The sequence below is a fragment of the Pelobates fuscus genome, chromosome 4 (genome assembly GCF_036172605.1).
Source record: "Pelobates fuscus isolate aPelFus1 chromosome 4, aPelFus1.pri, whole genome shotgun sequence".
In the NCBI taxonomy this organism is placed as follows: Eukaryota; Metazoa; Chordata; class Amphibia; order Anura; family Pelobatidae; genus Pelobates; species Pelobates fuscus.
In genome coordinates, this window is record NC_086320.1 from 363,231,986 (window position 1) to 363,249,201 (window position 17,216).

General features: G+C 43.8%; 1 protein-coding gene across 1 annotated transcript in view; it reads left to right on the plus strand.

The window, feature by feature from the left end:
- The window catches only part of PTPRN2 (protein tyrosine phosphatase receptor type N2), an 808,683-nt gene that overhangs the window by 325,018 nt on the left and 466,449 nt on the right, over nucleotides 1-17,216 (plus strand). Inside the window, exon 11 of the mRNA XM_063452665.1 lies at nucleotides 13,954-14,033. Within this exon, the coding sequence (XP_063308735.1) occupies nucleotides 13,954-14,033 (80 nt within the window). The remainder of the gene's footprint in view (nucleotides 1-13,953; nucleotides 14,034-17,216) is intronic.

Genomic DNA, 17,216 nt, shown 5'->3' on the forward strand with positions numbered 1-17,216 from the left:
ATACAATTTATTATATCGTTCGGTTTATGGTACATTGAAGGACAGTGTTTGGATAGGACAATGTTGCATGTGAGAGGTGGATAAAATCTTTGCATTCCTTGCAGTCCATTAAGAATGTTTTGTATTTTACACAAAAGTTGCTTGAAACGTTATGCTTCCCGGTGGGAAAAAAACGTCACTTGTCTCTAACCATATATTAAATATTGAAAACTTGAAGGGCAGAAATAAAATGAAAATAAATGCAGTAAATACATGAGTATCTTATGTTCATAATGAGTTCACAGGGCTGCCATCAGAAATTTTGGGGCCCCTGACACAGCTCAAGGTCTGGGCCCCCCGGCGCCTGCACCCGAGTTCCCCCCCCCTCCCCCCCTAGTCCGCCCACAGGGATGCAGTGTCTGCAGGGCCGGTGCAAGGATTTTTGCCGCCCTAGGCAAAAGTAAAGTTTGCCGCCACCCCATGTGACATCACAGTGCCCCACCCATATGATCTGCCATGTTAACTAACATAGTGCTGCAGTGCCGCCGTGTTTACAATAAAAGGCCTGCAGGGACAGGCTATAGACACCAGAACCACTACATTAAGCTGCAGTGGTTCTGGGGACTATAGTGTCCCTTTAATGTGAGGTAAATTAAAGATTAGTGCCACGAATAATATACTAGATTGCCTACTTACAACCAGATGAGGATGATGATGGGCTTCAGCTGCCGTCTGGCTCCACTGGTCTGGTGTAGAACAGGCTCTCTGGAGGCGGTTTGTAACTGTGGTCACAAAAATCAATGTTCTGGGAGAACGAGAAGCAGCTCCATTTTTTGAGGGCCCTTTACACAGCTCAAGGTCTGGGTCCCAGGGTCCACCTTCATGTTCCACCAATGAGTTTGTTCACAGGGGTGTGTGTGAGGGGGGTGTGTGTGAGGGGGATGTCCTGATGTGTGTAAGGAATGCATTGTGTGAATCTGTGTTTGTATGTGTAAGGGCTGCAAGGTGAGTTTGTGTATGTATGGGATGCAGTGTGTGTCTGTAAGGGATGCACTGAGTGTGTGGAAGGGGTGCATTGTGTGTTGCTGTGTGTAAGGGATGCATTGCTTGTGTATGTGTGTCTGTGTGTAATGCATTGTGTGTTTTTCTGTGTGCAAGGGGTGCATTGTGTGTGTGTGTGATGGATGTCAATCTCTCCCCCTACCCCCGTCAATTTCCTTCTTCTCCCCCCCTCCAATTTCCTTCTTCTCCCCCTCCCTCTCATTGCCTTCTCCCCCCCCTCCAATTTCCTTCCTTCTCCCCCCCTCCAATTTCCTTCCTTCTCCCCCCTCCAATTTCCTTCCTCCCTCCCCCCTCAAATTTCCTTCCTCCCTCCCCCCTCAAATTTCCTTCCTCCCTCCCCCTCAAATTTCCTTCCTCCCTCCCCCCTCAAATTTCCTTCCTCCCCCCTCCCTCAAATTTCTTTCCTCTCCCCCTCCCTCAAATTTCCTTCCTCTCCCCCTCCCTCAAATTTCCTTCCTCCCCCCTCAAATTTCCTCCCTTCCTCTCCCCCCTCAAATGTCCTCCCTTCCTCTCCCCCCCTCAAATGTCCTCCCTTCCTCTCCCCCCCTCAAATGTCCTCCCTTCCTCTCCCCCTCCCTCAAATGTCCTCCCTTCCTCTCCCCCCTCCCTCAAATTTCCTCCCTTCCTCTCCCCCCTCCCTCAAATTTCATCCCTTCCTCTCCCCCCTCCCTCAAATTTCCTCCCTTCCTCTCCCCCCCTCAAATGTCCTCCCTTCCTCTCCCCCTCCCTCAAATTTCCTCCCTTCCTCTCCCCCTCCCTCAAATTTCCTCCCTTCCTCTCCCCCCTCCCTCAAATTTCCTCCCTTCCTCTCCCCCCTCCCTCAAATTTCCTCCCTTCCTCTCCCCCCTCAAATTCCTACCTCTCCCTCCCCTCCCTCAAATTTCCTTCCTCTCCCCCCCCAAATTTCCTACCTTCCTCTCCCCCCCAAATTTCCTTCCTCTCCCCCCCATCAAATTTCCTCCCTTCCTCTCCCCCCAAATTCCCTCCCTCCCTCTCCCCCCCACTCCTCAAATTTCCTCCCTTCCCTCCCTCTCCCCCCACTCATTCAAATTTCCTCCCTCTCCCCCCCCCACTCCCTCAAATTTCCTCCCTTCCCTCCCTCTCCCTCAAATGTCCTGCCTTCCCTCTCCCCCCACTCATTCAAATTCCCCCCCACCCCCACCCACTCATTCAAATTCCCCCCCCCACCCCCACCCACTCATTCAAATTTTATTATTTTCTTTCTTTCTTCTCTCTTGTGTGTGAAGTACAAAATAAAAGGTGGTGAGTGAGACACAAATGTAAATAATTTTTTTTGTAACCATCTTGTGACATTTCAAGGAACTCTTCCTCTCGACCTCTCCCCGAGAACTGGATCATTTGTCTAACAAAGGGCATAGCTGCAGTTGTGAAAATCTTCCCTCCACCTTCTTCTATCCCTGCCAAAAATCCTAAGCACATTAGTGGTGTCTTACATTCCTTATGGTGAATATCCTCATGCTGGTGCGACTTTTTAACTTAGAAAAAAACCTGAAAAATAAAACACGCTAACATTTTCAACAAAACTCCTTAAAGAATTCTATTTAACATCATTTTCTAACTTAAACAACATGTCACCCACCTTGCCCACTCTTCAGATGCCCCTTTTAATGTATATTCCAATAATAATAACCATCTTTAATAAGAATTATTGCTTTCAGAATTTTTTTATAGCTCTTCTGATTTTCCTTTTTGAATTTAGGACTTTTCTATTCCCATTCTTAGAGAATACAATTGAAGTGATTATTCTCTCAGTCTCACACAGCAGGAGGCACTTCACAGCGGGAGGTCACAGCAGCACATCCCAGAGGTGCACAGGCAGATGTCAATTCTCCAATCTCCAGGGAACCCATTGATCACTCCATACATAAATACATACTAATTGTATTGCCTGATGCCATGTCTACTTTCTGTTCCTGCATTTTTTTTTTTTATAGCAATTCCACCTTTCTAACTGGCAATAGAAAGATTCTGATATAGGCAGCATCAAGTTACATTTTTTTTTTTCCTCTTGAGCCATCAAGTGAATTTTTATAAGTCGTATCGTATGCTCACCCATTTCAATTGATTTCTGACTTCACTCTCTAGATCCACATTAATATGTAACAGTTTGAAATGGTGGATTTATGTCATGGTGTAATTTAAGGCTGAGAGTTTAATTTCTGTCTGTTTGTCTTTCTATGTAACCATGAAGAAGGAAAAATTTTGCTGCATAACTGATTCTGGTATATAAAAATAGTGATTTCTCACATTATACTTTTTTATTTTTTATATTTCTGTTTTATATATGAACTTTGGATGAACAAGAGACTTTCGTCTACACCAGGGGTCCTCAGACTCCGGCCCCCCAGATGTTTCTGAACTACAACTCCCATGATTCTTTGAATTGCATAGATAGCCAGAGAATCAAGGGAGTTGTAGTTCAGCAACATCTGTAGGGCCGGAGTCTGAGGACCCCTGGTGTAGACGAAAGTCTCTTGTTCAAAGTTTGAGGACCCCTGATCTACACTAACACCAAAACATCTAGTTACACAGCGTTTGGACATTGTCAAGAGGAAGCTAGTGTCATAACTGGAATTAGATAGACTACACAAAACATCATACATGAGCCATGAGGAGGAAGAAATTCCCATACCCACACCTATACTTACAGAGGGTTTCCATTCCTGAATGTCTGCTCCGAGATGGCATACAATCAGACCACAGTCTTTGACCACCAGACTAGTTTACCAAAGTGTTACAAGAACCCTCCAAACTGTTATATAAGTAACCCCCTTTTGTTCATCTAATACTCTGTTTGGTATCCAGACTGTACAAACCCATTACACGAACAGTTATATCTATGCATTCGTGTATATGAACGATGGACCACCCTGCCCTTGGCGTGTGCCGCCACTTAACCCCGGTCACCTTTGAAAGTACCGAACAACCGACCACCCTACGAGTGGAGCGTGCCTCTAATTAACCACCAAAGAAGCTGTGGTCTGCGGTTAACCACAGCCTAATTGACGGTCTAAAGGGCATCCACGTTCGTGTACATTTCCCCAAACTAAAAACTACCGAAAGACTCATGAACGAGGACCACCTACATCCTGGCGTGTGGCCTCAATTAGAATGTTGATTTTGTGGTTAACCGCAGGTTAAGTACCCCCTTCCAGGCAGTCTCCGTTCGTTTCCCGATCGGCTGGAACAACCATACTGAGAGTGGAAGTTTGTGCAAATATGTAGCCGACACTCGCTCCATGAGTTTTAGGTCGAGGTCCCGCTGTCCATTGACCGACCTTAAAACATGTCCGCCATCCTGAGTTTGGGATAAAAGCAACGAATGAGACTTTGTATGACAGAAACCATCTGTTCTGTTCGTGGGATCTGTGCGCAATTTGTATTCCTGATGCACTCAGATCTGAGCTACCGAATGAATAGTCGAACAAGCTGTATTCTCATCAAAATGTTGAAGTTATATATTTTTATGCTGTTTTCTATGACAAAATAAAGCATGGCATTTTGGGCGCTTGGAGATAACTAGATTGTATAACCCTTGGACTCATTATCTCCAAGCTGGGCGGGTACTATTTTGAATGATACAGTGTAATGTGATTGGTTGAATCCTTGTGTTGTACCTGTGTTTCATCGGGTCCAGAGGGGGCTGTCCCTGGACCTGGGGACTTGCATAAATTGCCATGCCTGTGTGCCATTAAAGCCAGTTCGTTTTACCCTCAACTTGCAGCCTCGACTTGTGTTGTAGGGAACCGGGAATCCGAGTTTTACTATAGCTAGTGAGATATTCTACACTTACAGGTTTCTACAGTTTGAAGCAGCAATCGACTATCGAACTTCGGGAACCAGGACATCCAAGTGATCCAACCTTCTGCTAGACCGGAGGCAATCGTAACACAAAGATCACTGGAAAACTGCCACCAGACAGAATGCTAGCAGTGGTTGATGAGGCACAGTCCACAATCCCAAACTACGCTATCAAAGATACTAACAGGCTCATATATGCCACAGCATCATTGGTCCTTTAAATGCTTAACTACAAAATCAGGCTGAAGGAGAAGCAATGCCCAGCATGGAGACTACGACCGGAAGCCATGATTAAGGCAACATGTAAGGAAGTTAGTAAGCTGGACTAACTTCACAGAGGTGGAAAGATCAAGGATAGATCATGGCTACTTATGAAATACAAGGATATACCCATACCAGAAGCACTGAAAACAGCTTAGCAAAGGCTGACAGCACTGTCAACTGGACTGAGCAGATACATCAGAGAAGCATAGGCCAAGAGAATAAAAGCCATGTTTACCAAAGACTCATTCAAGGTGTATGCACAGCTGCAGGGAAACCATAGTATGTCCATCCAAGACCCACCCAGAGCAGAGACTGAACAGTACTGGAGGAACATCTTGGAGAAAGAAGCAACACATAACACCAAGGCCCAGTGGCCACCAGACCTGAAAGCAGACCACTGCGTGCTCCCAGAACAGGAACCAGTTACCATCACAGTGGGAGATATCCAACAAATCGTAGCCCACATGTAAAGTTGGTCAGCCCCAGGACCTGACATGATTCATTCCTGCTGGATAAAGAAATTAACAATGATGCATGAATACCTAGCAGCACAAATGGACCAGCAGCTAGTAACATACTTCCACCCTGACAGGCTAACACAAGGCATAACAATACTGGTCATGAAGGACCCTCACAAGGTAACAAAACCATCTAACTACCTACCTGCTTCCCTACTACATGGAAGGTTCTGTCAGACATCATAGCCTCCAAGATTGATGGGCACAGGGACTTGTGTCTAGAGTGTAATTTGTGATAGTATGTCTATGTATGCTAGTGTGACTTGTGACTTTTTCACTGTGTGTGAGGTGTGAGAAAATGTGTGAGATTGTCACTTGTAATATGTGTTTGGGCACGACTGGTGTCTAGCAGGCATGGATGAGTTAATTTTCAGATTAAAAACAGCCAGGTGAAAACAACAATAAATAGATATGAACACCTGTTTCCTTATCACCAGGGCATATTATATCCATTCAATTTACCATTCATTAGAGAACCCATTTTCCACAAGAATACCGTATTCCAAACTGTTTCATGAACGCTATTCAATTTTTCATGTGTTTGAATAGTGGAACATTTTTTTAAATTATATTTGTTATCATCATACAATCACTGAGATGAATTTCTATTTTTTTTTTAGCACTGGATGAACAGTTTATATATATATATATATATATATATATATATATATATATATATATATATATATATAAAGTACAGATCTTTTTTTAGCACAAAAGTAGTTATCCAAAACCAATCTCTCCACCCCCCGGAATGAAATTACTAAATAAATCTATATTATCAAATGATGTGCGTTTAAGATCACAATAATTTGGCATATCTGATTTTACCTGTTAAAAGCCTCATGGGATGATTAGTAGGCTATAAATAGGCATTTCGGTTTCTTTTATGTAACGCTTTAAAATAACTATACCTCTGACTGAGAAAATAGCAAGCTGTTGCTGAGTGATTTTATTTTCCAAATGGCGTGCAGCATTTTATATTAATGCTGCACGCTGTCATGTATTCAGTTTTCTAACTGGCTCAGGGCACTCACTGCTACTCAAAACTCAGATGATGCATGATAACATGTACTCAGTCATGGCCTCAACATAAATCCTTTTATTTTGAGACATTATCCTTAAGAGATCTTAAACATAATTTTTTTTTCTTCTTTAACCTGTTATCTGCCGACATCACGTATTTATGTGCTAGTGTTAATTTTATACAGCAGAAAAATGCAATATAAAGTTAACCTCATAAAGTCCCTGTTACCTTCCACTTTGCTCCAGAGCTGTTTGTAACCCTATAGAGAAACAGATTTTTCCTTCTGGGTTGCATTGTGTCCCTTGGCATCTCGGCAGAAAGTATATGTTATCTCTCCTTCTCCCACACTTTAGAGGGATGTTTGTGAGTTAAATGTTGTTGGCTACATTATTGCACACAGAGAGGGGTTGCTTTGGTACAGTTACTTGATAATATAGGCTGCAATGAACACACTCAAATCCACAAAGTTCAGCCTTTCACATAACTGTTTTATTGTTTTTGATCCAAAAGACATTGAAAAACTAAATTTTGAGCAATTTCCAATTTTGCCACAAATTAAGGAAAAAAATTCCTTCTTGACTGCAAACTGGTAGGTTGCCAGATTTCTCCATAGATCAACAAGCTGTTAGATCACATATTAAGTATTGTATTCTTTAATATTCCCCCAAAAATCCACATGTTGTTTGTCTGTCCAAAATCTAAAAAAAAGCCAATAATTATTGTTTTTACTGTAAAGAATAATTTCCGTTCTGTTACGTGAAATCTCTTCTCTTCAAATCTAATTATTTTACGTGGTTATTATATTATGCACACATAGGTACTTTATTTGTACATTCTGGTATCATTTTTAGGAATCTTCATTCCTATAAATGCAATCATGATCATTAAAATTACCCATAAGCAATAATGACCATTTTTTTTGTAATTCTTTATTTTTGTTGTGCTTGAAAGCAGTGGTTTATTCTGGTTTTGTGCTGCCCTGGGCATGACAAAACTCAGACACCACTCCCCCGCCCCCTTCTAAATGTTACTTCCTGTTAAAAACCAACACGCTCTATGCATGACAGACACACGCCTTCACCGATGCATACACTGACATACACTCACTGACAGATACACAGTCATTGCCACCAGACAGAATGCTAGCAGTGGTTGATGAGGCACAGTCCACAATCCCAAACAACGCTATCAAAGATACTAACAGGCTCATATATGCCACAGCATCATTGGTCCTTTAAATGCTTAACTACAAGATCAGGCTGAAACATACCCACTTGCTGACAGACAGACATGCATACTCACATTTACCGACAAACACACACATCCACCGACAGACATACTAAGTGACACACGCATTCACTGAGATACACATACACACTCACTGACAAGACACATACACACTCACTGATAGATAGATAGACACATACTCACTCAGTGTCAGACAAACACACTGTGACACACATATACTCATTGACAGACACACACTGACAAACACAAATACACACTCATACTAAGTGACACACGCATTCACTGACAGATACACATACACACTCACTGACAAGACACATACACACTCACTGATAGATAGATAGACACACACTCACTCAGTGTCAGACAAACACACTGTGACACATATACACTCAGTGTCACATACACACATTTGCTAACAGACGTACACATTGACTGACAGATACATACTCTCAGTGAAAGACACACATACACACACTGACAGACTTACACATCCACTAACAGACATACCCACTCTCACTGACACACACTCTTTGACACACATACTCACTAACAGACACAGACAAATAAACACACTCACTAACAGACACACACACACTCACCAACAGACACACTAGCACACTCACCAACAGACACACACACTCTCACTAACAGACACACACACACACGCATGCTCACTAACAGGAACACACACACTCTCACTAACAGTCACACACTCACTATCAGACACACACTAACAATCACTAACAGACACACTAACACACTCACTTTTTTATATGCTTACATTTATTAGGTATTTTAGTAGATTTTTCCCCTGGCGTCCAGTGGGGCTGGCAGGGCAATGCAGGTGGTCTAGCGGGTGGTCAGAAATGCAGACGAGCAAGTTCAGGCAGATGGCGAGGGAGCTCTGATCCTCCTGCTCAGCTCCCTCGTGCGCCTCTTAGTGATGCCGGAGCCGGAGTGACGTCATATTTCAGATCCTGCATCACTGCGGTGCACACAAGAGAGCTGAGCAGGGAAGAGCTCAGGGGAGAGTGCTCCCTCGCCAGCCCCAAAACATCAGCACATGCATGCCTCTGGGGGCTCTGAGGTGGCCAGCCGGCCATCTCCTGGGCCCCCCAGGACAAGAGGCTGATATGGTGTCCGCTGGGGCATTTGGTGGGCGGCTTTTTTTGCCGCCCCTCTGAAAGTTCGTCCAAGGCAAATGCCTTGTCAGCCTTGCGGTAAATACACCGCTGCATGGAAGTGTAACAGATTAGCGTGCAATGCCCTAACATCACAAGCAAGTACAAGATAAAACAGCATAATAGTTGGTCAGCATTGTAAAGAAACTGCACATTTTTGTATAAGAGATTTAATTACACCTGCCACCTCGAATATAGATAAGTAAGTTAGATCACAGTATTTGCATAGAGCTGGATTGCTTACATGTCAAGAGTATTAATATACCCTGAGGCCCCTGTAATGGGTCGTTGGACATACCTCAGGTATGTAGCCAAACATCAGGATATTAGCACAATATTACTTCAAATGAAAATTAGTTAAGACATAAGCGAGGAGAACTGCAGGCATAACTACAAATAATAAAAGAGAGCAAGGAAAGGCAATCTGCAACTTGAGACCAGCATGAGAGGTTTCAGTTCATCCTACACCCTCCAGTGGCAGTGTACAGTCCCACTTGTTCCAGGGATGCGGACCTAAGCCCCATCTGGGTAGTTGCCGGAGAGATGCCACTAGGAAGGAGAGGGTTAAGTACCTGTCCATCTGGTGCATTAGTGAGGAATGTCCCAAGAGTGGCCCTTCAGGACCCAGATCCAAGGAGGTACTGGAAGCTTTTCCTGTTGTAAGTGAGGTAATGGCATACGCTGCCTGATACAGGCTCCCATAGAGGTTGCAACCGGCCTTATTTCGGTGGGCCCAAGCGGTGTTGGCTGGTTATGCACATGGGAGTATAGTTGTCAGCGCAGCCTTGCCCAAAAATCTGCGAATATGCGATCTAGGGTATCATAGATTGTGATTTTTCTGTCCCTGGGGTTGGGATAGCACATGGTCTCCACCATCTTAGTAATGCGTTGGCTGTTTCAGGCTTTGTAGTGTCACCTCTGTGGCTCCCGAGAATAGTGATGAGGGCTCCAAAGGTGTGGACCGGGATCACCGGTCCAGAGAGGGGAGGAACAGGGCTGCAAGAGATGTCCAGCAACCGGCAATCCGGGAGAGCAGACGTCTCCCCCGTGCGGCACGCTGTCGCACAGTGACCTTTGCAAATTACCAAGGCAAGCTTAATTTTTAGGGGCACCATAAGTGAAACCACATGGAAGTATATCAGCAGGATTCAGCGTATACTCCTCAAGAGCTTCAAGAGGCGATTATTGCAGGATAATTGGTGGCGAAGTGTGGAGCCTCTGTAGAACGCGTCCTGCCGCTGTGGAGGTCCAGCCCCGCCCCCGTAATGACCATTTTTATTTATTTTTATGTCAAAAATGGTAATTCCATTTCAATGCTATATTTCCAACCCTACTTGTACTACTACAGGATACGGGAAACCATAGATTCTCCCAATAATTTTATCTTCATACTTATTCTGTATAGTATGAAAAATAAAGGTAGAATTAAAATAGTGTAAATTTACATAATTTTATTTCTTAAAGTATAATCCACGCAGAAATATCACTATGCTTTCCATGCTTCGAATAAATGTTCTGTTTTTTTATTTTGTAATGAAAATAGTTTGATAACCAAGGGATAAGTTGAATAAAAAGAAGAATAAACGCCCAATAAACTAATAAAGTTTCCAGCAGACACTGACTGTTTGCTTATTATTAGAAAATAATCAAGAGAGGGTACAAGATGCCCTGTATCACACTAAACAATGTTACTCCACTGGCAATGGGAGAATTGTGTACTCTAACAGAGCTTAAACAAACTCTCCAAACACCAAAACGACTTCTGTTTTCTGTAGTGGTTATGGTGCCAGCAGTGCCCTTACACCCCATAATTGTAAGGAGTCAAACTATTTTAGAACAGTTTTACTTCTTACCAGGATTCTGCCAGGTGTCGCTTGCCATTTCCACTTCTTCTAAAAGGACATTTTGTTTGATCTCATTGGCTGATCAGCTGCCGCTCTCATCCAATGAGCTAGCATTGCACTGCAAGGGTTTAGCCTAGTAGAACTATTAGAATCTCCTGGTTAGGAACTGTTGCCTCTCCATTGGTAGTAGTGGAGGTGGGGAGCGGCGCCTTAGTAATCCCAGGTAAGAAGTCAAACTGTTTTAGATGTTCTGGCAATGTAATCACTAGTGCTCTCAGTGATCCATAATATCATGCTAAACGTAGTTTAAAATACCTCTGAAGTACTTTACTAAGGAACCCCAATACATTTCAAAGATGTTTTATAATAAAAAGTAACATGCCTACATATAAACCAGTTATCCAATGGATCTTGTCATTTTGTCTAAATAGGTAGCACTGTCTTCCTTAACATAGAACAGTTTCAAAGTACTAATAAAACAAAAAGCATTGTATTACTGTACTGCAAACTAATGGGAATACGTTTAAACTCTTTATTTCTGAATTTGAAAGATAATCACCTGCCCTATTCTTTTCATGGATCAGTAATTTGGTCCATAGAGATATTTTTTCTTTGAGGATACATTTTAAATAAACAAATATTCTTTGAAGAACATGCAATCTGCAGAGATTTCTCTCACTTCCTTCGAATGCCCCTTGCCTGGTACTGTCTCGCTGATACATCGCCTAGTAATATAAATGTGTTGGCATCCGCAGTTTTTGTTGTCCAAACTAATCGCTAATTTGATTTTAAACATTAAGATGGTTTTTTTTTCCATTTACACTTGGATGCTTGATGTAGCGTGGTTTTGTTTAAATTACCTTTACACATTCTGAACAAGCTACAAAAAAGTGTTATTTGTATTAGAAAGAAAGTTAGACGTACTTCAGGGAATTAATTTAAAAATTATACACAGTTCTAATTTAAAGGAACACTCCAAGCACCATAACAATCATTTTAGAATGATTTTGAACTCTTCCCTGTAGTCTACCAGGCACTGCCCCTCGCCTCCACTACTAACAATGAACTGCTAGATGCTTCTAAGTAGGTTCTTCACGTATCTCACCTGAGCCAAGCCCTGCAGTGAGCTGTAGGTCAAATTGTTTTAACTACTTACAATGGAGGAGAAGGGGGCAGCTCTAGGACTCTTGTAAACACTACATGCTGTAGTGGTTATTGTGGTTGAAGTTTTCCTTTAACACAGGTAGAGCATTTTACCATTCAGTACGGATTGATACAGTTATGTCTTCCCCCGTCAGGGTTTGGTTAGGAAGGGGTGATGACAAGAGCAGCAACCACCATGATTAAGTACCATGAAGCAAAGAAACCACAAAATACAACAATGTAATAAGGGAAACGTGTATTAGAATTCAAATGGATAAAACAAATGCAAAACAAGAGAACAGGGAAACTGGACATTTACAAGGAAATGGACATGTCTCTGGGACTCATGCATTCTGGATACAAACCACATGGTCTCCAGGACTCGGAGATTTGGATACAGGCATCAGGGCCTCCAGGACTCGGAGTTTTGGATACAGGCATCAGGGCCTCCAGGACTCGGAGCTCTGATTACAGGCATCATGGCCTCCAGGACTAGAAGCATTGGATACAGGCATCAGGGCCTCCAGGACTCAGAGCTCTGGATACAGGCATCATGGCCTCCAGGAAACTGAGCTCTGGATACAGGCATCATGGCCTCCAGGAAACAGAGCTCTGGATACAGGCATCATGGCCTCCAGGACTCGAAGCACTGTATACAGGCATCATGGCCTCCAGGACTCGGAGCTCTGGATGCAGGCATCATGGCCTCCAGGACACGGAGCTCTGGGTACAGGCATCATGGCCTCCAAGACTCGGGGCACTGGATACAGGCATCAGGGCCTCCAGGATGCAGAGCTCTGGATACAGGCATCATGGCCTCAGGACTCGGAGCACTGGATACACGCATCAGGGCCTCCAGGACTCGGAGCTATGGATACAGGCATCATGGCCTCCAGGAAATGGAGCTCTGGATACAGGCATCATGGCCTTTAAGACTCAGAGCACTGGATACAGGCATCAGGGCCTCCAGTACTCGGAGCTCTGGATACAGGCATCATGGCCTCCAGGAAACGGAGCTCTGGATAGAGGCATCATGGCCTCCAGGAAACGGAGCACTGGATACAGGCATCAGGTCCTCCAGGACTCGGAGCTTTGGATACATGCATTAGGGCTTCCTGGACTCGGAGCTCTGGATACAGGCATCAGGGCCTCTGGCTATTGGTAAATAGTACTTCAGGGTACTATTAGATAGACCTCTGGGAGCAGGATACAGGGACCAAACAAGAAATTAATCCAATGAACTGGCAACCCAAAAAGTGGTTGACTAAATAGGGAGACCACAAGGTAGGGCAAGCTGGTGACATTCAGATCTTTATAGTAGGCGTGCAGTAGCCAGCAACAGCGCCACGGCCAGGTAGTGGCACTTTGAGGTACTGCACCAGAATGAGCTATTGGAAAACTAGTGCGCTTAGATGGAATCCTGACATCTCTCTCGGGTCTTCCAACCCCTGGAGTTTCCCTATTCCCTGTCTGTCAGTATACTCATATGTTTGTTGTCACTATATTGTGTACTTATAAATGCAGGAGTTTGTATATTAGTATTTATTAATAATAATACATCGATAGTTAATATCCAGTAATTATCTGAAGTCCATGAATCTTTGCACTTTTGAGAAACTGAAAAAGCTTTTAGGAAAAATAACTTTCTCAGGATTGTTCTTAATTCCATGGTGATAAAGTGATGGAGCAAGGATGTGAATGTTTCCTATGGGACTGACAAATTCCTATTTGCTCCTATACCTTTATTTTGCGAAGATCGGTTATTAACCATTGGTTAATATAGAATTACAATGTAACAGGCTCTACCCTGTATAATGACACACAGATTACAAATAATTGTTTTTTCTCTCCATCTCTTTCAGTGTTTCAGGCTCAACTGTCATCTTTCAAGTGCGTGCCAACGTGAGAAATCTGACAAATGAAGACGTAGTGACAACAGCAGGTACCGTACAAACATCTGATTATTTTAGCCTTTTATTTTATTTTTGCTAAATTATTATTTAAATGTATCAAATGTGTGTCTATATTTCATTATTCCAATATAATGTATAAAGGGGTCCGAGCAGTCTCTAATAGAAGTAGGTACCAAGAATAATGTGTCACAATTAGGGCCGGACTGGGGATACAAAGCAGCCCTGGAAAAAAAATGTATGCCAGTCCCATAAGTCATTGCGCCATATATTGTCACATGTAATACGTAAGGATATGTCTTGCCACCCCAGATGGTTGAGTAATATATAAAACATAAAAATATATTTCTTTTTCTAAAATATAAAATATTGGTCCTTTCAGAGTAAAACATTTAATTATACAGTAAGCATACTCACATGCAGACACAGACAATCTCACTGACACACACAAGCTCATTGATACACAGCCTCATAGACAAACAATCTCACTGATATACATAATCTTATTGACATAAAAACACACGCTCACAGATGCACACTCATAGGCTCACTGGCAGACAATCTCACTGACACACACAGACAAGCTTATTGGTATACACACAAACGTAGAACAGACAAACTCTGAAACACACAAGCTTACTACAGACAACTCACTGTCACACACACACACACAAGCTCACTACAGAAAAGCTCACTGATACACACATGCTTCTTACAGACAAGCTCTCCCACACACACAAGCTCACTACAGACAAGCTCCCTGTCACACAAATGTGCACTACAGACAAGTTCACTGACACACACATGCTCCATACAGAAAAGCTCACTGACACACACATGCTCCCTACAGAAAAGCTTGTTGACACATGCATGCTCCCTACAGAAAGGCTCACTGACACAAACATGCTCACTAAAGACAAGCTCATTGACACACACATGTTCCCTACAGAAAAGCTTACTAACACACATATGCTCACTGACACACACAAGCTCACTCAGTAGCAGGCACACACACACAAGCTCACTCAATAGCAGGACGCAAACACACAAGCTCACTCACTAGCAGACACACATTCACATACAAGCTCACTCACTAGCAGGCACACATACATACACAAGCTCACTCACTAGCAGGCACAACACACACACACACACAAGCTCAATCACTAGCAGGCACACACACACAAGCTCACTCACTAGCACGCACACACACACACAAGCTCACTCACTAGCACACACACACACACACACACACACACACACACACACACACACACACAAGCTCACTCACAAGCAGGCACAGACACAAGCTTACTCACTAGCAGGCATACACACACAAAGGCTCACTCACTAGCAGGCAAACACACGCACAAGCTCACTCAATAGCAGGCACACACACATACAAGCTCACTCACTAGCAGACACACACATAAGCTCACTCACTAGTAGACACACATACACATAAACTCACTCACTAGCAGACACACACACACAGGCTCACTCACTAGCATGCACACACACACACACACACACACACACAAGCTTACACACTAGCAGGCACACACACAAAAGCTCACTCACTAGCATCTTAAATTTCCAAGAAGTTTGTAATAAACATGGTGTAGATATTCTGTGGCCACCCTTTACTTTTCCCTGCGAACAAGTCATTGGCACAATGCCACACCTACAATGGAACAGATATGATGATATACTTCTAAAACCTAAATGCACCGATTAGTAGAGCTATAACCAATGACACGAGTACACAAACAAGCTCACTCACTCACTAGCAAGCACACACACACAAGCTCACTTACTAGCAGGCACACACACACACACACACACACACAGGCTTACTCACTAGCAGGCATATACACACACACAAGCTCAATCACTAGAAGGCACACACACACAAGCTCACTAAGTAGCAGGCACACAAACATGCAAGCTCACTTACTAGCAGGCACACACAGAAGCTCACTCACTAGCAGGCACACGCAAATACACACACGCTCTCTCACTAGCAGGCACACACACACACGCTCTCTCACTAGCAGGCACACACACAAGCTATCTCAGTAGCAGGCACACACACCAACAAGCTATCTGACTAAAAGGCACACACACACACACAAGCTCTCTCACTAGCAGGCACACACACACACACACACAAGCTCTCTCACTAGCAGGCACACACACACAAACTTTCTCACTAGCAGGCACACACACATACACACAAGCACTGTCACTAGCAGGCACACACACATACATACACACAAGCACTCTCACTAGCAGGCACACACACACATACATACATAAGCTCACCCTCAGCAGGCACACACACACACACAAGCGCAATCACTAGCAGGCACAGGCACACACAAGCTCAATAACTAGCAGACACACAAACATGCAAGCTCACTTACTAGCAGGCACACACACACAAGCTCACTCACTAGCAGGCACACACACACACACACAAGCTCACTTACTAGCAGGCACACAGACACACACATATAGACAAGCTCTCTCACTAGTAGGCACACACACAAACAAGCTATCTGACTAGCATGCACACACACAAGCTCTCTCACTAGCAGACACACACACAAGCTCTCTCACTAGCAGGCACACACACACACACACACACACAAGCACTCTCAATAGCAGGCACACACACACATAAGCTCTCTCACTAGCATCTATACACACAAGCTCTCTCACTAGCAAGCACACACACACACACACACACAAGCTCTCTCAGTAGCAAGCAGACAATAACTGTCATTGTTGAAGCTTACCTGGCACTGTCAGGTGAAGTTTCCATTTTGTGACCTCTTCCTTCCAGTGAGGTCAGCAATGTGCGTGGGGGAGGGGCTTGCATGCAGGGGCTGGGTTTGTGGACAAAATTGCTGTAAATTTTTAAAGGAGACTGACAGGTCTCCCTCCGGCTGCCAGCAGTCTAATTGCGGCCGCACCAGCCCCCAGCTCCTCCCTCTTTACTCCCTTCGGACTGACACAGGCTGGTACAGTCCGAGGGGAAAATACTCAAATTACTGGAGCATGATAATGAAGACCGTCGGTATGGCCTCAGGTGCCGCGGCCCACCGGGAAATTTCCTGGTATCCCGGTGGGCCAGTCTGGCCCTTTCACAATGTAGCCTTTGTTAAATATGTATTCTATTATTCAACTTTGGAACACATATTTCTGAGATC